This window comes from Melitaea cinxia, chromosome 18 (genome assembly GCF_905220565.1).
Source record: "Melitaea cinxia chromosome 18, ilMelCinx1.1, whole genome shotgun sequence".
Classification (NCBI taxonomy): domain Eukaryota; kingdom Metazoa; phylum Arthropoda; class Insecta; order Lepidoptera; family Nymphalidae; genus Melitaea; species Melitaea cinxia.
Genome location: NC_059411.1, coordinates 2,467,712 through 2,494,915, shown reverse-complemented (window position 1 = coordinate 2,494,915; position 27,204 = coordinate 2,467,712). Strand labels below are relative to the sequence as shown.

General features: G+C 34.8%; 1 protein-coding gene across 1 annotated transcript in view; it reads right to left on the bottom strand.

Moving 5' to 3' along the window:
* The window catches only part of LOC123662294 (sodium/calcium exchanger 3), a 156,686-nt gene extending 153,358 nt beyond the window's left edge, over positions 1-3,328 (bottom strand). The window contains exon 1 of the mRNA XM_045597155.1: positions 1,665-3,328. Within this exon, the coding sequence (XP_045453111.1) occupies positions 1,665-3,328 (1,664 nt within the window). The remainder of the gene's footprint in view (positions 1-1,664) is intronic.
* Between the last annotated feature and the right edge of the window lie 23,876 nt (positions 3,329-27,204).

Sequence of the window (27,204 nt, the reverse complement as noted above, 5' to 3'; positions counted from 1 at the left end):
AAATTGCTGGCCTATATTTTTATCACAAGACAAAAAAAAATTGTTATTTTGAAACGACAAAAACGACGAGTTAGACGAATTACAAGCAATTGAAGCAAATTTTTATATTTCTTAAAATTTATATTTTATTTTAATATTTATATTATTGTAGCACACTTTTTTTCGTTGTTTGTGACTGAATTCACATTTTTTAAGATTAGTTTTATGGTAATTAGGTTTTAAGACTTTTTGACTTAAAAATGACCTATTAGCGATATAAATAAATCGAAGTACGAAATCGAAAATAGTAACTAGTTTATAAAAGTTTTATTTCAATATTAGAATCCAAAAGAAGGCGTATAAATATCTCAGTAAATATTTTATTATTTTTTTATATGTTAGTAAGTTTTATACCATTTTATCAAATAATATTAAAAAAAATTAACAATTAACAGTAGTTACCAATAGAATTTAATTATTTTAATTCAATATATTAATAATTGTGTATTTCGATATTCTTCAAACGAAGCATACATTTTTACCTTCATTAATTATATAGCATTCGTTGTTGCCACGAGAAAGTAATATCTTCCACAGTTTGGGGGATTTAAAGTGTTTATTAAAAATAAATTAATAGATAAAGCGTATTATTCGGTGCAGGATTACATAGGTGATAAGGATGTGTGGACTTAATAACGCTGTATTTCATGCAAAATATTACTAATTTTGTGCTTAAAGACAGTTTATATATTATTTTTCAAAAGAGTAACTGCGAAGTTTCTTGCCGATTCTTCTCTGCGGAATCTACATTCCGAATCGGTTGTAACTTTACTTTTAAAAATAATAATCAATTCTTAATTTTTAATTTGTATAATAACGATTCGACAGTGCTTTTGAAGCCAATTCGAATGAAGCTATTTTTGATTTTAATTTTTTATTGAATATATTTTATATGTAAATTTAATATTCAATTATTTGAAATTTTACGACGGGCGTAAATTACGAGTTTAAGCTACGTTTATTATATGTTAAAATACTTTCGAAAAGTATCATAAAGATTTAAATATACGTCATTAATTACAATCATAACTAAATATATAAAACATACATAAAATAGTTTAAAAAAGTCTTAAGGTTAATAGAATATAAAGTGAAGAAATAAATAAAAATTAATGTTTGAGTACGTGACAACATTATGAATTCGTAATCTCACTTCGTTTAATATTTACTTCGATAAGTATATTAAATAATACTTCGGGTTTTCTCCGGATATTAAGCTGTAAAAATTCACCCACAAAACGTTGTGGATAAATTTTCGCACTAAAAACGTAATCATAAAAAAAAAATATTAAAAAAATAATCTTAAAATTTTTATAATTCTTTTTACACCTGAACTTAATATTTTTAATTAAAGCAAAAAAATGTCTGTTGTAACAATCAAAGGTACACGCGCACCGAAGCCTGATAAATGACCCGAGAAACCTTGGACATATACTTAGAAGTACCTCCGTGATAATTTCACCCGCTGAAAACCTACAGTGTCGCGTAAGAAAAGGCAATTTCGGATGACGTATGAAGAAATGATTGATTAAAACGTGCTTTCGTTAAGCTCGTTTTCATTAATCACTTCTAAATATTAATCAACACCTTAAAATATAAACTAAGAAAAATTAAAAAGTACTTACTCAGTTTCGTTGTTCTCGAAAACGATGGTATCTTGCACAGCCTCGAACTGTGCACCGCTCTTCGCCGTGCCATCTTCCGTCCAATACGGTATCCGCACCTTCCCACGCGCACCAGCCGTCCTCACCACACGAAGCTCGTAAGTCCCGACCGACTCAGTTAACTCGAAATCCCTCTGTGGGAACGAAAACACTCCAGAATGATCATCATCCAATATCACTACAGTGGCAGTAGACGGTGAAGCCAAGCAGGCGCCCTTCGGTGCGCTTAAACGAACGAAAAAATGCTCATCCTCTTCGAATACATCATCATCTATAACTTGGAGGGTAAATTTCTTTTCAGCTTCCCCGCGACCAAATACAAGCGATCCTTGAGCTGCTACATAATCTGAACCTGCTTCTGCAGTTCCATCCTCAGTAGTATACTGTACGGTCACCTCTCCGCTCAAATCTCCTTTGCGGATTACTCTTACTTCGAAGGAGCCGCAATTTTCCATCACAGTGTAATGGTCAGGGTCGAATCGCACATTTGGCCCTTTGGGCTCCACTGACACAGAGCTAGACTCTCGACGTTGTATTTCTGCTTTAACTTCACTTAAATCACTCTGTGCACGCTCTGATATTTTACGAGAGAAATCACCTCCACCTGTCATTTTTCTTGTTGCAGCAACTCTGTAAAAAGCACGGGATTTCGGCCCACGAGCCATCAAAGTCTCCAATGCCATCCGTTCAACTGTTTCCAATTCTTCTTCGGGGTGTTGTCTTCTCAACTCGCGTAATACTTTAATATATTCTTTGCGTGATTTCTCTAACTCGCGACCTTCCTCATCATCCGATGCAAATTCATCAGAATTTGGTTTTAACGCCATCTCAACTGAACCATCGCCTTCAGCTTCAACGATAACACCTCTTTCATTTACTCTGTATCCTTTCTTTAGATATTTGTAGACTAAAAGCCTTCTGTCTGCAATGTACGCTGTCAAGACTGTTGCAGGGAAAAACAAAAACGTAACCGCACCCTCCCATACTTCAACTTCACTCGGTGATATTACTGCTAGAATAAGATATAACCAAACATATGCGAATACTGACCAGGTTGCGGTAACTAGGAACACTCTTAAATGCTTTATTTTTCGCACTTCTCCATCTGGTATCACTAAAACGCATATTGCGATTATAACGAATAGGTTGTAAGCCGCTGACCCAACAATCGTACCTGGTCCTAAATCTCCAGCTTCAAAATTTTTCCCGGCAATTTCTATAACGGATAGCAAAATTTCAGGTGCACTCGATCCTAAAGCCATCAATGTCAAGTTTGCGACGGTTTCGTTCCATACTCGTACTACGATGATTTGTTCGCTCCCATTACGTCGCACGCGCACCTCTTTTTCTCTCGACGTTATGACTTCAATAGCCGCCATAAATCTGTCGGAAACGATGGACACTCCGATGAAGAGGTACATAAGTGTAAAGAAATAAACGAAACCTCGGAAGGCGATGTGAAGTGTCGGAACATCTTCGAGGGGCAACCAAACTGGGAGAACGACCCCATCACTGCACTGGAGCACGTGGTGGGTGGTGGTGTTGCGCGGAGCAAGTCGCGCGGAGGGCAGCTCGGCGCGCGCCACCACGCAGCAGGCCGCGAGCGCGGCGAGCGCGAGCCGCATGCCCTTTACCTGGCACGGGCCATATTCGCGACCGGCGCTGCCAGAGGCCGGCGCCCGACTGAGCGTCGCGACGCCTTACACCCCCCTCGCTTAAGGCTTTTAAAAGCCGCTGCGGATCCGTCCTCGCACGTACCTCTGATGAAGTTTTATTAGCGTCGTGGGTCATAAAGTTGGACGTTTGAGAAAAAACTTATTAGCTACGTAAGATCCTTGAAGACTTATTAAAGTTTTGAGTTTAGCCACCGCGGTCTCAGTAAGCCGTGTTATTCCTTTTCCCCAGTAAAGATTAAAAGTTTGTGCTCATGAAACATTTTCTTTTACGTTCAAACATAAACAAACATTTTTCAAAGAAATACTTCGTACTTTGTTTCGACACACGAACTCGACATGCAATATTTTAAATATAATTAATAAATACAATTAATACGTGTTTTACATGCTAAGTTTAAAAAAAAAGGGTAGACCGCGCTTGTAGCCTATTCACATACTTGTCTATCCACGATAAATTTATATAAATGCTTTTTATTGTTAAAAATCTATAAAAAAATAATATAAACAGAAATTTTTAGGTTAAGCTTCAACTTTAAAAAAATTGATGATATATAGCTACTACTAGCTAATACTACCAAATATTTACTTGTATTACTCGCCTAATGATAGACAGGCAATATAAGAAAGACTTTCGTCTAAGATTTTTTTTTAAATTGTCATTATAAAATTATTTCATTCACTGTTTTGTGGTCACAACAAAACTATTAACATAACGTAGAATGTTTTCTTAAAAACCGAATGACATAGAGAAAAATACAGAATGTATCATAATTTATCTAATAAAATAAGATATCAATAAATATACTTTTACGCAGCTTATACCTGTGTTAACGTTGTCATATGTTGTCTACACGTATTTTTTATGATTTTATTAAAACTAGTACTCATCCAGTGGTCGAAATTCGACCGTAATTAATTTAAATTATAAGTTTTAACATTTTTTAGGTTCTGTTGTCAAAGATTATACTTCTAGAATAATAAACCAAAGAGTATATATGCGTGTGTGTCAAATACATGGTTGTGTGTGTAATATTTTTTATTGTTTTAAAGTATTTTTTCTGCATCATTTTTGAAAAATATTACCATTCTGCTACTTCTCCTCTATATAAACTATAAGTGTACAAAAAATGGGTACAAAGTTTTTGCTTCACGTATTAATATATAGATTTATACATATGTAAATATTGTAAACAGATTTCGGGAACCAGTCATGACCTTAGAGAAAAAAGCAGGATCACTGCAAACAACGCCAAGAAATGGGTCAAACTACACAGTCATCAACATTTAACCCTTTTCACAAAGGATCGTTTCAAAAGCTGAATTTTCCGCTAAGAGTCGTCTAAATGGTCTCGATACAATTTTATTGAACTTTTCACTAATCAAACGAATTTTAGACGAAACCTCTACTTCCGTCTTTAGGCCAAACGCCGTAACCATTTCTCACTACTTTTGTAAAAAAAATTATACTATAAATAAAAAATATATACATATTTCGCCCTAAATAACGAACTTAACGAACATTAAAACAAATACACAATAAAAAAACAAAAGAGTCGTGCTAACAAATCAATTAAAAGTTTCAAAATTGCTACATTTAATTATTAGGTACGTTTCAAACTTAATGTACCCAGGTAATGTACCCAGTGTTATCCAATAGACTTAGGTTTAACATTATTTATTATTTTGTTCTAATCTCTTGTGTCTCGTTAGACATTGCCCTCCTATTATGCCATCGGTTTTATCAAATTTTTTTTTTATACAAGTGATATACATCCACGGGCTTATGAACCCATGTCCTTTTTTATTCTAAAAACATGCAATTTTTATTTTTATTTTTATTTTTTATTTCAAGGTAGGCGTTACTCAGCAACATCGCTGTTCAAGTTAGACTAACTTAATGTCTCCAAAAGAGACGTGAGCCCACCGACAGGTTCTTATTCTAATGTATGGTACAATTTATCTGCTTTTTTTTCTTTTTTAATTTTTTTTTCCTTATTTTATCAAATATTACAACCAATAACTTAACCCTATCCCTAGTGTTATTTGCTTTATTATTATGGTTCCAAAAATGTATTTCGCTTCAGCCTGTAATATCCTACTGCTAGGCACAGACCTCATTCTCCATGTAGGAGAAGGATCAGAGCTTAATTCACCACGCTGCTCTAATGCGGGTTGGCGGATATATTCCCTACTATGAGTAACGATCGCTATCAGGTATATAATAACAACCGGGACCGACCACTAATATGTATATTTAATTTTTTTTTATTAAACCTATATTAATACTATAACGCCTCTTATTTATTTAAATAAATCCAATGCAACTATTACTCAGATCTTTAATGTTTATATTTTACTGCCTTTTACTTAAGCACAGCAGTATAGCTACTAAACAATGCAAGAAAAAAAAGATTTTTGGGACCAGTCATCTATATATTATACAATACGTGATTACTATTAATCCATGAAGCAAAACTTTTTATGAAAATTGCGCGGACGGAGGAGTACTCACACTTATAGTTGATATAGAGAAGGAGTGCAGAATCCTAATTATTATTATTTTTTAAATTATGCGTAAAAACTCATCATCATCATCATCATCATCATCAATTCAACCTATCGCAGTCCACTGCTGGACACAGGCCGGCTTGCCGGCACGGTCGGCTTTTTAAGTTCCAAGGTGGTAGTGGAACTGTGTTATACAAAAATAATTACCGCTAATAAAAACGATAAAAATTTATTGATTTTAATGGTATTACTTATAGTGTCCTGTGTGGCAGAACCGACAGCCGTTGGAGCAGACGTGTCTTGGAGTGGACACCACGTCTAGGCAAACGCAGTGTGGCCCGCTTCGGACCACTGGACCGACAATCTACGTAATATACAGGTGAAGGCTGGATGAGGATTACGTTAAACCGGGACGTCTGACGCAAACATGAAGAGGCCTATGTCCAGCAATGGACTGCAATAGACTGGACTGATTGACTGATAGTATCCAAAATATTATAAAAAATGTTACGTCCACGCCTATAATTCTATTTATTTTCTTTTTCGAAGGTTGCCTTGCAAAGATTGCTTCTTGATGATGACCTCTGATTAACCTTTTCTACATTTTTGTCGTATACATTTATACAATGTACTTGTAAAAGTTTTTGATTTACAACAACGAGTACTTGTATTGTTGCTTTGTGTTGCATGATAAAAAAGTGGAATTAATATTTAAATTTCTCGTACGATAGCTAATCATATATTTATTATTATATCTTTTATCTTAGATTTAATTAAAAACATTGAGGTAGAAGATTTTGAGCAGCAGTTGACTTCCTTGAATTTGATATTATTCTTTTCATTACTTTCATTCGCTTCAAGGAAAGCCGATAGTTTTGAATTGTACGTGCTACAAATTTAATTAAGTTATATTGGTTTTAACAAAAAAAAAAATTATGTTTTTTTGCGCTAAAAATTTAGATTTTAAATTTTATTTATTTACTTTTTGCTACTTAGAACGATTACAATGCATCACTTAGGTAGGGCACAGCAGGAATTTCCTGTTCAAAATTGAAGCAGCCCGACTGGGGTAGTACCTCGACCTTACAGAAGATCACAGCAAAAGAATTCTGTTTTCAAGCAGTATTGTGTTCCTGTTGGTGAGTAAGGTGACCAGAGCTCCTAGGGGGATTGGGGATTGGGTCGGCAACGCGCTTGCGATGCTTCTGGTGTTGCAGGCGTCTATAAGCTACGGTAATCGCTTACCATCAGTTGAGCCTGACATAAAAAAAAATCACTAAAAATCAGAAAACATAACACAGTTGACAAAAATTATTGACAGTACAAATAGATTTTCCAAGAAACCAATAGCCATATAACATATCACCCAATATAACAACTTTATCGTTACAAATTAATCTATTTCTAGTCAAATCAATAAAGGTATAGTATCTAAACTAAACAAAAAACCGATATACTGGAACCGATCCGCTAACACGTTGAGTTAATCAATCACAGTCTAAAGCCGACACAGTTTTAACCTTCCGTGATTTTGATGACTCAACATTTTATGAATACTGAATTCGAACAGCCTATGAAACGATTTTTTTTTATATATACGAATAGTTTGAACATAATTTACGACGATGTTCTACAGAAAAGATTACCAATATGATCGTTACGACCCCTTGGAGTTCTAAATCAATTTTTCAGTGCTTGACATAAGCAAAACTGCATTTTTTTTTAATTGGCAAGTAGTTTGTAGCTATACAAAAAACTAGATATGAGATTTGTAAACTAGGTAATTTCGCTATGGGATCTGAGGTATCGGAAGAGCAGGATTACCTCAACCTTGCCGAATATCACAGCTAAATAATACTGTGCTTGATTGGTATTATATAGACAGCAGGAGTAGGGGTCGGCAATGCGTTAGCAATGCTCCTGTTGTTGCACGCGTCAACAAACGGATCGTACGCTCGTTTGGCAGGCTAGATGTAAAAAATGAAATAATTGTTTTCTAATGTTTCCGCGAATTTCACTCCCTAAAATGAAACAACTTTTTCGGATTTTATCGCGGTCAGTCCTCCCATGACCATGGTTGCTGTAAAGTATCCGAAACTTCGGGCATCTAATAAACTTAATAAACCGCTATAAATTCCGACGAAATTATTTCATTATAATAGTATAATTAAAAATCTTATTAAAATTGCAAACTCTAAACAATATGCTGTAAAATGAATTGACAAAATCTTATGTCACGAAACGCTATCATGCCTGTTACATTCTTAGATCAGTAGCTGGCCAGTCTATACATGTACATTACGACCTATACACATAAACATCAACACAAGATTTTATTCGTCTTCATTCGTTCCGATTCCGATATAAGTCGAACGAGGTTTATTAATATCATTATATACAATAATATATATCTAATTCTCGTGTCGCGGTGTTTGTAGTTAAACTCCTCCGAAACGGCTTGACCGATTCTCATGAAATTATGTGTGCATATTGGGTAGGTCTGAGAATCGAACAACATCTATTTTTTATCCCCCTAAGTTACGGGGGGGGGGGGGATTAAGGGGGTTAGTAATATATATATAGCAAAACAACGTTTGCAGGGTCAGCTAGTTATTCTATAATAACTCATTTTATATATAAGAAATAAACAGAGATAAATTAATAAAAATGCAAATCTCATTTTATTTTATTTAAACAACCTTTCGAAACACGTTTTAATCTTCTTTATGCATAATATTTATCACTAAATTGTACTAGCTATAGTATATGATTATAGAACTAATGCCATAAATATATATTCAACTGAGAGGAACTATCAAATATATATATTATACTAGCTGACCCGGCGAACTTCGTATCGCCTAACACAAACTTTATCGTATGGTATTAAAGTTCAAATTGACTTTTAAGTATTATCACAAATCTTTTGTATGGGAGTATAGAAAGTGTTGTTTTTAGACTTTTTCAGGAAATTTAATTTTTTTTTTTTTTTTAGAATTTTTCTCTCCGTAAGAACCATCCTCGTACTTCAAGGAATATTTTAAAAAAAGAATTAGCGAAATCGGTCTAACCGTTCTCGAGTTTTGCGCTTAGCAACACATTCAGCGACTCATTTTTATATTATAGATTTGTGGTGTGCAAAAAATTTACTCGCGACCAATAGCGTGCTTTACACCAACTCATCGTCTAACAATAAGGCTGATTATTATATATATAATTATATAGAATATAAATTATTTATATAAGCGCCTTGTCAGTCGTCATTATTTCCTTTATCATTCATAATTAAACAGCAGTGAAAAAACTATATTAATAATTGTCAGAAAAGTCAATAATTACAAACTTTCGTCGAAAGTTCTGTAAAAAAAATGTTAATTTACTTTTCGTTGCAGCACAATGTGCTGAGTAATTAGAAACATTACCGAAGCAAGCCTACAATTGTTGGAGACTTGAAATTGTGCGTAATTAAAGCTAAAGTGCATTAAACGATATAGTAAAGTACGATCGTATGAACTTTGTATTTATTGTGTAGTTTGAATGTATTTAATAATATTAAAAATAATCTAATATATAAAATTCTCGTGTTGCGGTGTTTGTAGTTAAACTCCTTCGAAACGGCTTGACCGATTCTCATGAAATTTTGTGTGCATATTGGGTAGGTCTGAGAATTGAACAACATCTATTTTTCATCCCCCTAAATGTTAAGGGTAGTCCATTAAATATTTTTATATTTTATGACCAAATTTTATATTTTTATTTTATTATGATTTGCCATTGAAAAATATATACAACCCTAAATTTTCACCCTTCTACCAACAACCCCTATTTTTTAATAGCGTTTAGCGGCAAGACAACGCAAGACAACTAGTAATAATATATAATATTAGTTCTTAAGATGTGAATTGTGAATATGTATAATTTTTAATAAAAAAAATTTAATAATATTATCTTATGAAGTTGAATGTAATATTTGTGTATATACGTGTGTATGTATGTATTTACGTATGTATAATATACATGTTTATTGAATGAAAAAAGGTAGCTGTCTCAATCGACTGTTACCAATAACACAAATATTCAGCTAATAATCTATAACAAATACGCTCGTTTGTTCCTAACAGCCGACTGTTATAGCTATTTTTTTTTTGATAAACATACATAGAAATAATACATATATGTATAAACATAAATATTACACCCAGACTCAGACGGCAATTGAACCCACAACATCCGGAGCGAAAAGCAGGGTCAGGGAACTGCGCCTATGGAATAGTCAAAGTTACATCTCACTAACAGACAACAGTATGTGTGTGCTAAATTATTACATTTTTGAGACATACTTTGTGTCTCTTTAAATAAATATAAAAATTTCTTTTACTGTGATTATAAAGAGGGACGAATCAAAAGGTAATACGGCTAAAGTGACCTTTTTATTATAATAATAAAATATTTATTTCAGGTAACAAGTAACCTATAAGACAATTTTTCTTTTTTACAAAATAATATTTACAAATAAAATCAACGAAAAATTTAAATGTCACAATAATTTTACAATCGCGAAAAAAAATTGCTTAATCGAGACATCGTTTGCTAATCTAATAAATAGAAAATAAAAAAGTTGAGCTAATATACCTATTTGTATATTATGTATATTTGTATGTAAAGCTATTGGCCGAAGACGGGCAGCAGCGTCTTCGGTGCGACAAAGTCAGCCCTGCGGTCACCAACCCGCCTGCCCAACGTGGTGACTATGGGCAAAACACATGAGTTCACGCCATTTTTGGCGTGAACATGTGGGGGACTATGTCCAGTAGTGAATTGCGAAAGGCTGATGTGATGAACCCGAGATTAGCGCGTTTAAATAAACAAACAAAACATTTCCGCTTTTTAGTATTAATAAATATGTGCGTATGAGGCATTAAATGAGTTGATGACATCACAAACAAGGCTCACAAAGGCTTTATCTATGTGTTGCGAGCTTTAATGTTGTCTCTGCGTAAAGCCTTCACTTACACTGTTCTATCTTTTACTCACATGCCGGGTTAATGTGAGATAATTTTATTTAAGGTTAACATTAGTTTAAGATAAAGCGTTACTACTATTTGTCGGAAATTAATACTGAATAAAATATTATAAATGTGAAAGTAACTCTGTCTGTCTGTCTGTCTGTCGGGTTTTCACGCCAAAACTACTGAACCAATTTAAATGAGTACACAGATAGTCTAGAGCCTGAGAAAGGACATAAGCTACTTTTTAATTCGAAAAAAGGGGTGTAAGGGGTTGAAAGGTGGGGATGAAAAGTTGTATGGAAGTATCGTCATTTTTATAGCTAGCAGCTTGAAACATATTTTAGGCTGTTGATTTGATATAAATAAATATGACATTCAAAATTTGTAAAATTTTTACCGTCACGGGTGTAAAATAAACACTATGCAATAGAGGATGAAAGTTTGTATGGAAATGTGTATAGTTTATGTGAATATTATATAAGTTTGCGACAAAAGACAAAAGAGTTATTCTAATGTCCAAAATAAACCAAAAGATAGATCCAAAAATGCTGTCCAAAGTCTTCCCACGCGGACAAAGTCGCGGGCACAACTAATACTGAATATTTTTATATTTACATAGATATGTTAATCGTCGAATAAAAATCTCACTTTTAAAGGTTATTGAGATGTTTTTGTACGTCCTTATCTGTGTTTGAATCTCCTGCTATCGCTTTATATATACTGACCACACATACCCAACGGTTATTTTCCTGAAATGCTGGTACATACCTAGTTCCTGGGCTAGCATTTTCAACAAACATCAGCTATTACACACACAACTGATTATTAGAACATTGACTTGGATATTAAACTGGTGAATGCGTGACACGAGCGTTACTAAAAGTGTGTTATGGAAATTGAGAGGGAGATATAAGTAATTTAAGATAGAAAGAGAAAGAGGTACGTTATGTATATTAATATAGTAGCAACTAAAAAAGTTTTACTTCAGTCCTATGATCTAAAACACACTCGTTTTTTTTAGCCTACAATCTAAAAAAACAGGTTTTCGAAAAATCTACAGCCCAGAAACCAGGTATCAACCAGTATTTCAGGAAAATTTAACCTATATTCATGTAGTCTATAAATAAAATAAATAATAATAAATAAATCAACGCCTCACACTTACGACACACACACGAGTGTAGAAACACACACAATACACAAGCACCAGCGCCTAGACCACGGCAAACATATTACGCTTTAGCCTGTAATATTCCACTACTGGGCATAGGCCTCTTTCCCCGTGTAGGAGAAGGATCAGAGTTTAATCCACCACGCTGCTCCAATGCGGGCTGGCGGATATATTCCCTACTAGTAACTAATCTGTAAGGTAGTACTGTACCTAGTAACGATCTGTTAGTAGCCTCAAGGCGAGAGTCTTTTTAAAAAAAGGAAACAAAATTAATTTTTTAAAGCACACGTCTAGCGCGGATGGAAGATGGGAATGAGACTGACTGTGGCGGATAAGTAATAACACCTGCTAAAGGATAGAAATGCTGAATAGGCAGAATAGGAGTGCTGAATAGGGAATAAGGGTAACTAATCAGGGTTATAACACCTCCCCGGGGTAGAATAAACTTCAGGGGCCTGAAGTTTAGGAAATACAAGGTCACACCTTGACTCTAATACTTGGAGAAGGAATTTCACCCGAAGAGAGTTTGACAGGTTTAATAGGGGAAGGATCTTCTACCGAGGATTTAGGATTCCTATCAGGATTAACGGGATTAGGGGTTATGTCTTGTTCTTGGGTTGGTTGGGAGACGTTAGGGAAGCGATAGGAAAGACGTTGCGATTTAATACATAGAAACATTTTAAACATACAGTAAATAAAAATTAAAGAGAATATTAACATTATAGCTATAGAGTAGTGAGTCCCGTATTTTATAATTTGGTGCTGGTTAAGGATTTTATCAGCTTCCTTCGACATAGATTTTAACCTTAAACTAGTTTCAGAAGTAAAAATATCTAAATCGATATTTTGAAGTTGAATAGGGGGCTCATTACTTATCTCATTTTGGAACTTATCTACGATACAACAAGGGTCTTTTATTAAATTAAAATTAGGGCGAGGAACACTTATATTTAATCTTAAACCACTAAATCTAGGAACTAATTTTGTAGTTTTACAAGACGCGACACAGTTCTGTGGTACCTTCAAAACACCAGTACCGACTACATCTAATTCCAAAATTTTCTGATTAATACAGTGGGATTGTATGTATATCCAGTTATTGTCTGAAATGGGCATCCAAATGTCTAATATCCCACTAAGAAAATCGGTTTTGCACTGCACGGGTAGAACATTGATCACTTTTGACAATAACTCACTTTCACAATTCGGATGAGCACTTGTGGGAAAAACACTCATTATATAGCAGATGTACTCATTTGCGCTAATCGCTTGGCAATCCGTAAGTGATTCCAGATTACAGTATTCTGTCTTATCTTTGGTCATTGCGATAAACTTATTACTAGGTCTTATAAGGCTAAAGGTATTAGGGTTTACATAGTCGTGTGGAGTGGGTAATGCTATACTATGAAATAATTCATATTCCCTTGGGGAAACTAATGGTAATCTTAATACAAATATTATCTTATCATTTAGACTATAGCAAGCTATACTAGATACATTTAATAGTATATGGATATTCCTTAACTCTAAACTTATCGGTAGTTTAACATTAGTTGGTAAGTATCTATAGTTGTCGACAAGCTCTTTATATAGTTGTTTCGGAGGTAATATAGCGGGATGCAAAGTATTGTGACTGCTGAACAAGATAGCATTTGTTATATCCTCCATTTGAAACGACAATGTAAGCAAGGATGCTTCTAAACTAGTCAAGATTGAATCTATATTCGATTTGTAATTTAATTCAACAGAAATTTTGGAGATATTTTTAAGTTTTAAGGAGAGGTTGTTAACGGCTTCATCAAGGCTAGCTTCATTGATTTTTATTTTATGGAGAGTATCGTTATATTTGGACAAAGTTGTAGTTGTGACCAAGATACTTTCTTTTATCAATGAACTTAGTCTTTTTTCGTTATCTTGGACATTTTGTATTGCGTTATCATATTTTATTGCGTCATCTTCGTTCAAAGTGCCAAATATAGTTTTTGATAAAGTTCCTACGGCACCTATCCAGGCTCTCTTAAATCTTTTACTACCAATTAAATGTGAAACAGAGGAATATGCTGATACAATATCGTTGTATTTTACACTTAGTGGTTCTAAGGTGTTATGACATTCTAGGTTTGTTATTGTTTCCATCTGGATCTGACTACATAAAAATCGTACCGTACCTAAGATAGAATTAATATTTTCCATATGCGGTTCAATATAAGACATATCGTAAGCGGTAACGATATCTAGATGACCGACGTTAATCTTAAGTTTCCCGATGGGATCAAAGTAAATGCCTGGTCCAGACTTGATTGGACGCGTATACTCTTGAAGAGCATTAGCCATCGTGCTGTAAGGAAAGATAAATTTGTAAATATTATGTTATAGAGTAAAATGATCTTAATTATAATGTTTTATTTTCCAGCATGAGATGTATCCTCGATTTCAGCGTGTTTAACTTCCTCGTAATGGTGTTTGACATGGCGTCTGTTAATGAGTAGTGAAAGTGTGTGGTCACCGTGTATTTTTACTACCTTGAAAGGCCCTTTCCATACTGGAGATAAGGCTTTACGTAGCCTTAGATGATTTTTGAGTAAAACGTAATCGCCAACTTTATATTCTACAGGGCGAGTGCGAGTGTCGTAGTATTCCTTAGATGTCGTTTTGGATTTGTGTATAAACTCTAATGCTTTGTCGCGGGTGAATTTTAGGCGATGTTGTAGCATTCTAACGTATTCGGGGTATGTAGCTGTAGATGATTCCTCGTAGACGGATGTTGGAATATGCGGTTTATGTCCGAACAATAATTCGTATGGGGAGTAATGAGTAGTTGAATGGACGGCTGTATTATATGCTAACATGGCTGTGTAAACATAACGAGGCCAGTTGTCCTGGTTGTCATTTATATACGATTTGAGGTACTCCTTTAGGGTAGAATGCGATCTTTCTAACGCACCTTGGGTTTGTGGATGATATGGTGAGGAAAATAAGTGTTTGATTTTCAGAAATTGACACGTTGTTTGGAATAACTCTGCAGTGAAATTTGTCCCTTGATCAGTAAGTATGTGTTTAGGTATGCCAAACAGAGACACAAAGTGTAAAAGGCACTCGCTTGTCTCTTCGGCGGTGATACTGCGGATTGGGTATGCTAAACTAAATTTTGTTAGGTCGTCCTGCATAGTTAAGATGAATTTTAATTTAGCTGTTCCGGATTCAGGAAGAGGTCCCACAATGTCTATGGATAATCTTTCGAATGGGGAAGTTGAGGTAGATGTTATAACCATCGGTGCTCGATTTATCTTGCGCAGGGCTTTATTAGATTGACAAGATTGGCATTTTTTGATATAGGATTCAATGTCGGTTCGCATGTTTTTCCAGAAATATCGCTCTTTAATGCGGTTAAGCATCCTGTTGGTTCCAAGATGACCGGCAATAGGTATGTCGTGGTTCTCCTTAAGGATTTTTGGAATTTCGTTCAAGGTTGGATATATTATTTGATCATGATATATGTGAATTCTAATATTAGTTCCATCAAACAGGTAGCCTAACATGTTATAAATTTTTACGAAGGAATGTCTATCAAAGGGATTTTTGAAGTCAGATGTACATATGTCATTTTCAGTTGGATAAGTTATCATTATCTCATCTCGTAAATATTTTAAGGTTTTAAATATATCTGGGTATGAATGATCATCGAAATAGTGAACTTTCGTAAACGCGAAGAGGTAAGTTTTAGTTTCATATTCTAAAGGTAAGCAGGTAAAGGGACTTCTTTCTAATTTCAAAAATTCGCTGCGGGCAGGTTCTGGACAGTTATTAATTATTTCTTGGACGTAGGGCATAGACTCATCCATGTCTACTGAGGTAGGTATTATAATCAATTTTTGGGTGCTCTTAAGCAGGCTATTATTGTGTTCTATTATTTGTGTGTTAAAGGATTTCGTAGGTGATTTTAAGAAATTGTTATATGTTTCATCAGGTAAGTGTAGAGATGCTTGTGGTGCGACAGAACTTCCTGCCTCGTTTGAAGGTATTGGTAAGGTTTCATGGGTTAAAGAAGGTCCGAGGTTTTCGGCCATGGGAACAGATACTTCTTCCGTAATTAAAGATTGAGGTTCTGGATTTAATTCAAGATTTGTTTCGTTGGTTGGTATTGACAACATTTCCGGTATTTGATAATCTGGTTCAGGGTTAGAAATATTAGGTATAGATGGTGCCTGCCAGCTGGTCGACGGTTGGGGATCAATCGCGTTTGGATTCGGTTTAATGGGCGTGGTTGCTTTTTCAATAGCAATAGGAGGAGTCAATGGTACGAAATCCAAATTTCTTTCATCTAAAGGGCTAAATGTTACTTCAGCCCATTCAGCAAGGTCATTATTGCCCATGGGTGGTTCTGGTAAAGGTGTAGGGTCATTAATTAATCGTAACGGATTCTCGTTGGCCCATTCATTTAGCTCGTTATCGCCAATAGAAAGTTCTGGTAGAAGTGTTGGATCGCTATTTGATGGTAATGGGTTCTCGACTTCTGGATATATAGGGTTAACGGGATACCGGGATAAAGCGTCTGCTGCTGAATTAAGCTTGCCCTTCCTATAGACTATTTCGTAGTCAAACTCTTCGAGCTTGAGACGCCATCTTTGTAGTTTACTTGAGGGGTCTTTATGATTAAAAAGCCATTTTAGAGGGCGATGATCAGTAACAATTTTAAATCTTTGACCGTAGAGGTACGGTCTGAAAGTTTTGCATCCGAATAAAATAGCTAGTAATTCTTTCTCTGTGGTACTGTAGTTGCTTTCGCTTTTATTTAGAGTTCGGGAAGCGTAGGCGATTGGTCGTTCTTGTCCATAGGGACCTTGGGAAAGAACAGCTCCGAGGGCATAGTTTGATGCATCCGTTGTGACTGTAAAAGGTTTAGTGAAATCAGGGTAACAAAGAACAGGAGCTGAAATGAGTTTATTTTTTAGGGTTTCTAATGCTATTTGCTGTTGGTTTTGCCAAACAAAAGGCTGATCTTTCTTCAGGAGACTAGTTAAGGGTTTAGCGGTTTTCGAGAAATCGGGTATGAACCGTCTATAGTAAGATACTAGTCCGAGAAACGATTTGATATCTTTAGGATTCTGTGGAGTGGGAAATTGGAGGACAGCCTTAATTTTATCTGGGTTCGGCCTGACGCCGTCGGCAGAAATGACATGGCCAAGATAGGCGACTTCTCGACGTAAGAACTCGCACTTGTCGGGTTGCAACTTAAGATTAAATTTTCGCATTCTCTGGAAGATCAATTCCAAATTTTGTATATGTGTTCTTATATCGTGAGAATAGCAAATGACGTCATCAAGGTATATAAAGCAACGTATACCTTGTAGTCCGGAGAGAGCAGAATTCATCAACCTCTGAAAAGTTGAGGGTGCATTTTTTAAGCCAAACGGCATACGGAGAAATTGAAAGTGGCCTTCGGGGACAGTGAACGCTGTTTTGGATTTGTCGTCTTCATTTAATAGGATCTGATGAAAGCCGGATGCGAGATCTAATGTAGAGAAGTAAGTACTCTGGCCTAATTGATCAAGAATTTCTGTAATTTGGGGAATTGGATAAGTGTCGCCAATTGTTATATCGTTTAATTTCCTATAGTCTATTACAACTCTCCATTTTTGGATATTAGACGCATCTAACTTTTTGGGTACAACCCATATTGGGGAAGACCAGGGTGAGTTCGATGGTTCAATGATATTTTGATCTAACATTTTATTAATTTGATCACGGACTTCGGTTTTATGCACTTCAGGAAACCGGTAAGTTTTGGTATGAATTGGGACGTCTGTGGTTGTTTTTATGTCATGTTTTAGTGCATTTGTATATGTTAGGTTTTCGCCCGGTAAATGGAAAATGTCGGAATAATCGGAACATAGTTGCATAAGGGCACCCTTTTCTTCTTCATTAAGGTGAGAGACGCGAAGCTGTTTTAGAACTTCTTCTGTACGTTTAGTAGCATTAGAATAAGTATTTATATGGTTAACGGTCGCGGATTGATACCCGTCTGATTCGTAAGGCTCAATAGGGATCAATTTTAGATTTAAATTAGACTTTAAGGTAATTTCATTCTCGGAGGTGTTAACTACGGATAAATTTATTCTATTATTTTCCTTAACCCGAACTACGCAATTGGCTATTAATAATGAATCGGAGATTTTTTGATCGAGGACTAATCCTTCCTTTAATTCCGGATTTGAAACGGAGCATTCGATAATTTGCTCAGTTCTAGGAGGGATGACATAGGCAGGATCATTGAAATGTAATTTTAACGCCGCCTTCCCGATTTTGAGTATATCTTTGTTATAATCTATATTACAATTAAGCGCGTTGAGCATGTCAGAACCAATGATGCCATCATAGGGTAAATGAATTTTATCAATAACATGAAATTTGTAAGAAACGTTTGATTTAGCTATTTTTAATTTTAACTGAAAATGACCTCGTGTCAGGATAGGATTTCCTGATGAGTCGATTCCTTTAAGTTGGATAGTTTCTTTTATAAGTTTAGGATGATTTTGCAGACATGAATGTTTAATTAAGCTTACAGAAGATCCAGAGTCGACAAGTAGGGAAAGAGGAATGTCGGATACTAAGGATTCCACGATTACATGTGGTAGGAGCATAATGCTTGGGTCATTAGTGATTTCAAAAATATTGGATTTAGTATTATTATAGCCACTATAAGGTTGGGGCTGGTTACCCTGTTTGTGATTGGGCTCAGAAACAATATTAGCTTGTTGGTCATGTAACGACGCGGGCTTAGAATTATGTTGGATTTGAGAAATTTGACTTCCATGTATCGGAGTCGGGGATTGGTAATTATAATTATTCGATTTAGAGTTAGTATCATGAATGAGGGTATCGGTTTGTGTTCGACTAGGTCCCGCACGATACCGGGACGAGACATTTATTCGTTTTTTGAGTTAAAATCTACGGTGTCGTAGCCCTCTGTGGGACTAGCTGGACTTGTTGGATGACTTGTACCCTCATCGGGGTTATCAGTCAGTAGATGAACACGGTGTTGTGTCCTAGAATTATTTGAATTGAATTTAGACCGTTCATTGTTATATTGTCGTTTGCGACATTGTTCTAGGATGTGACCAGGTGTCTTGCAGTATCTACAGAACATTTCTGAGCCATTGATCGGGGCTTGATTATGATTATTATAATAATTATTAGGTGATTTTGAAATTGATTGGCTTGGAAAGTTGCGATTGAATTTATAATTTTGTTGGTTATTCGAATTTTGATTAAAATTAGACTTGATAATTCTTGGTTTTTCTAATCTCGCGCTAGACTGAGAATTTTTGTAAAGAAATTGTTGAATTTTTTCCTCTGAAATTGCTATATTAACAGCCTCATTAAGAGTTTTTAGGGATTTGCACCGGATTATGTTTGAGATACGTGGTGTTAATCCCATTTGAAAATGATGAAGTGCCAATTCTTCCATGGCTGCTGTTCTCCCTATCATTTCTCTACTTTTGTGACCGTGACTAATTGATATTTCGGTGAGGAGTTGCGATAAACAAGTTTCAACCCTCAACGCGTACTGGCTAACAGGTTCATTTGGGTGCTGTTTGCACTCTTGAAGGTCTGTCAATAAATGAGCGTAATGTTTCCGCTCGCTGAATTGTGTTTTTAAGAATTCTTTGAGTTGTGGCCAATTTAAAAATTCTTTAATCGAACAAGCTACTTGGGCTTTACCTTGTAATTGGCAAAGTATATATTTAAATAATATATCTTTTTGGGGTTCTGTGGCTAGGTCATAGGCGTTACTACAGTTTACCAGAAACGAGTTTAAGGTTTCCCTGGAACCATCGTATGGTTTTATGAATTTTAATAAAGTTGAAAGATCTAATTCTATCTTAGTTCCGGTAGCAATTTTTTCTTGGACCTAGTAATAGGTCCAGATGGAAGTGATTCTAAAGGAGGATTACAAGTAGCACCGTCCTGTTCAGTTGTTAAATATATATCTGGATTTTCTAATTTTGGGCTCGGAGCTCTGCTGGTTGCCATTTTTATTTTTATAATATGTACAGAAATGTCCTTATATTATAATTAACAATAATTATTATAAGCAATTGATGATTAAAATGACTCGCAATGACCAAATTACAAAAATGAATTCGACTTACAGTAATGCAGTTAGAGCGATAGCGATGCGATTCATTTCCGTTCGTCCCACGCGTCGTCTTGCGTATCGTATTTCTTCCGAGCGTTGCGTCGATCGGTTATCAGTTATTGCGTCGATAGGTCACAGGTTCTTGTTGCATGCGTTTTGTTGCTAAGGTGTACACTGATGATTTATATTTATGATAGGGGTTAAACTTCACAAAATCGGGGTTGTCACACAATTTTAGCGTCCTTGGAACTCGTTCAACTCGCGCACTTTTGAGATGTGAATTCAATATTGAATTTTATTTAAACTTTAAAATGGAGAGACGTTTTTCCTGGGACCTTTCAGATCCCTTTTCCGCTGCCACCAATGTTAGGAGCCTCAAGGCGAGAGTCTTTTTAAAAAAAGGAAACAAAATTAATTTTTTAAAGCACACGTCTAGCGCGGATGGAAGATGGGAATGAGACTGACTGTGGCGGATAAGTAATAACACCTGCTAAAGGATAGAAATGCTGAATAGGCAGAATAGGAGTGCTGAATAGGGAATAAGGGTAACTAATCAGGGTTATAACAGATCGCTATCAGGTGTACTTGATAACAACCGGGACCGACGGCTTAACGTGCTCTCCGAGGCACGATGGGAAGACCCACAAGGACTGCACAAACACCCAGACCACGGCAAACATATACCTATACGGCCAATACAAATGCTTGCCATGTGCGGTGACCAAACCCGTAACTGCCAGCATAAAAGTCACATACCAGTGCTGTGAATACTACTAATTAAAAAAAAATAGCTATTTCTAACAATTAACACTATAACAATAACAATTATATTAATTACTAGCTGTGCCCGCGGCTTCGCCCGCGTTGAAATTGTGGAGCCCTCTACAATGGTGAAACCGCATGAAAATCCGTTCAGTAAATTTTGAGCGAATCGATCACATACATTTTTGGGGACTTTGTTTATAATACACTAACTGTTGCCCGCGATTACGTCCTCGTGGTTATGAAGATATGTATTACTATTAAGATGTTTAACGCAAATTATTTTTTTATTTCAGTCACTTGAAATGCTTATCACACTGAGTAACTTTTTAAAAGGCACAATTTAGTATAATTTAATAGTTATTTTTATAAAACCTCTCTACACACCACAGTTTTGGTTTTATTTTCAAGCTGTGTATGTTTCATACAAACTATCAACCCCAATTAAACCCCGCGATAGCGATGGAATATCGTAAAATCCGTTCTTAGCGGACGTCTGCTAACTATAATCTACATCCCTGCCAAACTTTATCTTTGTCCAACCTGGATGGATAGACCATCCGGCGGTTTTTGAGTTCTCGTGATGAGTGAGTCAGTGGCCTTTCTCTTTTATATATATAGGTTACGATGCATTATTTGGACACCTCCTCACCATCTATAAAGCATATATTTTAAATTTCAAGTCTCATACTTCAAAAACATAGGACTTTCATACAAAATTCGACCCCTAAGGGGGTAAGAATTTCGTAAAACTCATTCTTAGCGAATGTTTACGCCGTAAAAGGAGCCTGTCTGCCAAATTTCAAGTTTTTAGCTGTTATAGTTTCGGAGATTTCGTGGTGAGTGAATCGAAATCGTCGAATTTCGTAAAACTCATTCTTAGCGAATCTTTACGCCGTAAAAGGAGCCTATCTGCCAAATTTCAAGTTTTTAAGTGTTATAGTTTCGGAGATTTTGTAGTGAGTGAGTAAACCTACCATCCCCCGTTTTAACCCCAAAAGGGAGTTGATTTCTAAAGATACACTATTTGGACACCTTCTCACTATCTATAAAGCATACATTTTAAATTTCAAGTCTCCTACTTCAAAAACATAGGACTTTCATACAAACTTCCAACCCCCGTCTTACCCCTTTAGGGGTCGAGTTTCGTAAAATCCGTTTTTAGCGGATGCCTACGTCTTATACGGAACCTACCTGCCAAATTTCAAGTTTGTAGGTGTAATAGTTTCGGAGATTTCGTGATGAGTGAGTGACCTTTCGCTTTTATATATATTATAGATTATAGATATAGATAACAATAATAATTATATTTATTATAACAATTTATGTATAAGTATATAGTTTTGACGGAGATATACCAATTTAAAAACGTAACTTTGAAACAAAAGTTAATTTGAGATATTTCCTTAATAATCTGCAAAGGGCGAGGCTACGCTGTGTTCATGACAAGCTCGTAATTATGATCAACGCAGGTCGCGATTAACAAGTCGACAATGGAAATTATCCGACCTAATGGACCATAGAAATGTAGCAGAAATAACTAAGTAGCTAACCTGCCACATTCATTTATGGATATAATTTATTATATTAGTGAGGGTAGGCGTAGATTATTTTTTCTGCTTCTTGCTACATTTCATTTACTGTCAGCTACATTGCTACTGATTTCAAAAAATCCACTAAATAAATGTTTTTAAGGTTAAACCTTGAACATGAAAATACAAATTTTGATTGTATTTATTATATTTTTTTTTTTAATTTTATGAAAAATAAAAATCAATTTTTTTTATTCGTAATTACATCATTCATCATTCACAATCATTATTTCGCAGTCATTATTTTACAAAGTATGTAATACATTATTATTAACAATAACTATTACATTGAACGTAAACGTACCATCCATCGTACCAATGCAGATTATTTTTATCAGAGAACTAGCTATCCCCACGATTTTACCTGCATTAATTAAGGAAAAAACTTACTAAAATATTATACAGCCTTAGTAAATGGACTGTCCAAAACAAAAATATTTTTTTTCTATAGCACGTTCAAACAAACAAACTTTTCAAGTTTATAATATTAGTATACATAGATATTTAGTAACGACTATAAAATTGTGATTACAAAGTAAAAAACAATATGAATAATAATTTAATAAGCAAACAATGCAACCTCGTGGATATCACTAAGCCTATCCGGGTTATTGTATGGTTTCCAGCTACATGCATGTAAAGTGCTTGAACAACTACATAATCTATATATAAAAGTGAATCCCCGAAGTGTATGTACGCGCATGATTTCCAAACGATGCAACAAAACGGATAGTTCTCTTTTTCTTGTATTCGTTACCTATGTACGAGAATAAGGGCAAGATTTTTATAAAAGAAAACGTAGACTGACCTTAGAGAAAATTACAGCTAAATAATACTGTTTTCAAGCAGTATTGTGTTCCTGTTGGTGAGTAAGGCGACCAGCGCTCCCGGAGTGATTTGGGATAGGATCGGCAACTCGTTTGCGATATTTCTAGTGTTGCAGACGTCTATAAGCTACGGTAATCGCTTCACATCAGGTGAGCCGTTCGCTTGTTTACTGACCTAGTTATACTAAAAATAAGTAGTAGTAGTACATTAAAAATAACTAGTCCGCCATCTTTGGTGTACCGCCATGTTGGATTTAGAATGACGTCACATAGCTTAACATACAATGTCATCCAGTCAACGTGTGAAGAAAATTTTAGCGGAAATGAATGCTTCAAAATTGAGTTGCAAGATTATACCCTAACAAGCGTACATACATTGCCAGAAAAGAAAATATTTATTTTAAAAAATGTGTTATTATGAACTCTTTCATTACCAACGGCGTTCACGACAACTTAATGCCGCGTCACAGATAATTAATGACGGTGTTACGACAAAAGTTGTGTTTGGGTCAAGGTTTACATAAATCAAATTAAAATAGTAGTATGATATATATATAGTGAAGTATGATATATATAGTATGATATATGTAGTGAAGATTGAAAGTTTTACTTCAGTCGTGTTGTCTAAAGTACACTCGTTTTTTAGTTAATAGTTAATTTTGACACTATACAGTCATAACAATGTTACCCGTGCATTTAATCATTCAATTTCATACATTTTACCTTCATTTATTCACTTACATGCCCGCTAATAACCAAATGGAAAAAATCACCACAGATTACGGCTGGATTGGGAGTTCAAATCCTATTCAGCGATATATTTTTTCAGCTTCATTGCGGCTGTAAGCCCCCGGGTCGTTAGCGCTGTTACGTAACCGTTTATCTCATATCTACTGCACTTTTAATAAAAAATCTCTTTAGGAAATCCTTACTGGAATACAATTATTTTATACAATTTCCTTTTTTAAAATAAAACTTTAAAATGTACCAAATATTTTCGTAAGATTCACCCACTTCGGCGGACAGAAAAACAAATTAAAAGTGGCGAGAAACTGTTTTTTTTTTACCTTTTAATTTCAGTTTTTATGATGTCACCTTTTCATTTCATCAAAACCAGCCAGTTACAAACAATACAACCAAAAAGATTTTATTGCAACTTTTTAACAAACAAATGCGAATAAAAAGTTTTCTCCGACCTAGTATTTCGAATTATATAATAGAGCTATATGTCTTTTGTGTGAAAGCAAAATTCTCAAGCATTTATGTATAAGCAGACAGTACAGATAGAAAAACCTAAGAAAAAAAAGCTCGCTTCGACCGAATATAAAATCATCATATTAAAAAATTTCGATCTAGCGGGGACACCCTTCCATAGCTTAATTGGCTAGAGCACCGACACGGTCAGTCGGAGATGCAGGTTCCATCCCCGCTGGAACGGTCGATTTTTTATATGATATTAAAAAAATGCTTAGAAAAAAAATTAATTTTTAGTATAGTATCGATTTCATTGTGTGCCGCAAAAATATTTTCAAAATACTTTAATTTTACACAATTTGACCCATTACAGTTTTACCACAATTTTAGGTAAAAACAAAAACAAATCAACAATTTTCCAAAAATATCGAAAACTGGGTATTTTATTTCATAACAGTACAATCCGTAACATAATTATTAAGAAGATTCAACTTAGTAAAGGATTTACACTGTTGATGATACGCCATTTAGACCAACTTCTGCGAAACTTCTTTTTCCACTTAAAAGAGATTGCCAATTTCCAATCCCCTCATATAAAGTTTTAGTACTAGTATAGGTAGTTCGTGGCCAGACAAACGCCTCGAGGCACGATTTTCTACGTTAAGGATAGCAATTTGTCAATAGATTTTGTAATTTTCTACCCCTTAGTAATAGGATTTTTTTTTTAAATTAAAGTTATATAACAATGAATTCAACTAACTTCTCTTCTATTGGAAATACATTCTTAATTTCAGTACTCAATGACATCTGAAACCTAGTTCTTAATTTCACAATACAGAGTTAATTAATAATCTCGAATTAGTAAAGGAATTAGAACGCCTTGACCAATTCTGACAAGATTTTTCACAGCCTTTTTATGGCCTCTAAGTAGGTCTTTGATACCGCCTGTAAAATATAATTAAATTAGATAATAATTGACAAAAATAGCACTAAAACAAGTGAGCCATTAAAACTTAGAGCTACTTGAAGCTTATTTTCAAAGTAATTTTAAACGCAATATCTTGAAAGGAACTACCTCAACAGAGCACTATAAAATAAAAACTCGCTAATGGATCGACAAACAACGCTTATGAATTAAGTGCTTCTAAAATAAAGTCGACGAACATGAACAGTGCATAGTTCTGTTTACTTTCTACTAGCTGTATCCTGCGCGCGTTGCTACGCTTTTTTTACTTTTTTTTTTTGGTTTAACACTTTGCTGAAGATCATGACATAATCAAATGCATAGTTTACGATTCTATAAAGGACATACAGACAAACATTCATTTTTATATATACTAACAAACTACACCAATGTTAAATAAAATACCAAAAGGAAAGATAAAAACGGCTATTCGAATCTTAATAACAAATATCCAAGTAACAGACAATTTGCTGATGAGAATATAATTTCAACTTTCCGAAATGAAGAACATTTGAAAGCGTTTAAGAAATGAGTTGTTTGCGCCGTCTCCGGTGAAACGTACGAATGTTACTGGAAAGATCATTTCATCTACACAAAATAATATATAAAACTAGCTTTTACCCGCGGCTTCGCTCGAATTGTTTTTTTTTTTTTTTTTTTTTTTTTTAATAAAAAGTATCCTATGTTACTTCTGATATCTCCAAGAATATGTGTGCAAAGTTTCCAAAGTTTGATGATCGGTTAAGTTTTCGCGTGAAAGCGTAGCAAAAAAACTTACATCCACATTTATAATATTAGTAGGGATTGGAGTGTCTGTTTGTAATATTAAAATAACCGTTTTTAACCAAATTCATATGTCATGTAATTTTTGTCTGTCTGTCTGTTTGTTCAAGCTAATTAATCTCTGAAACGGCTGGACCGATTTTGACGAAACTTTCATTGGCAGATAGCTGATGTAATAAGGTGTAACTTAGGCTATTTTTATTTTAGATTTTTCATTATTATTTTATTAAATAATAATAATTTTGTTAAATTCCACGCGGATGAAGGCGCGGGCACAGCTAGTTTGAAATATTTCTAAAGTAGTAAATTAAGTTAATGTTCAAAATTTTACTTTAAATGCACCAATTGTAATGATTTGTAGATAGACGTATATAATAAACAAAAGCAATTTACAACAGTAAGCGTGTGTATTTGTTTTTTTTTTTTTAACCGACTTCCAAAAAAGGAGGAGGTTCTCAATTCGACTGTAATTTTTTTTTTAATGTATGTTACATCAGAACTTGTGACCGGGTAGACCGGTTTCGACAAATTTTCTTTTGGTCGAAAGGTGATGTGTGTCATTTGGTCCCATTTAAATTTATTCGAGATCTAACAACTACTTTTACGTTTTTACTTGACGCTTTTTTCGTCGACCTACGTTGTATTATACCGCATAACTTTCTACTGGATGTACCAATTTTGATAATTCTTTTTTTGTTGGAAAGAGGATATCCCTAGTTTAGGTTAATCCCAGAGAAATCGAGGGAAACTCTTGAAAATCCGCAATAACTTTTTACTGGGTGTACCAATTTTGATAATTTTTAATTTAATCGAAAGCTGATGTTTGTCATGTGGTCACATATAAATTTTATTGTGATCTGATAACTACTTTTTGA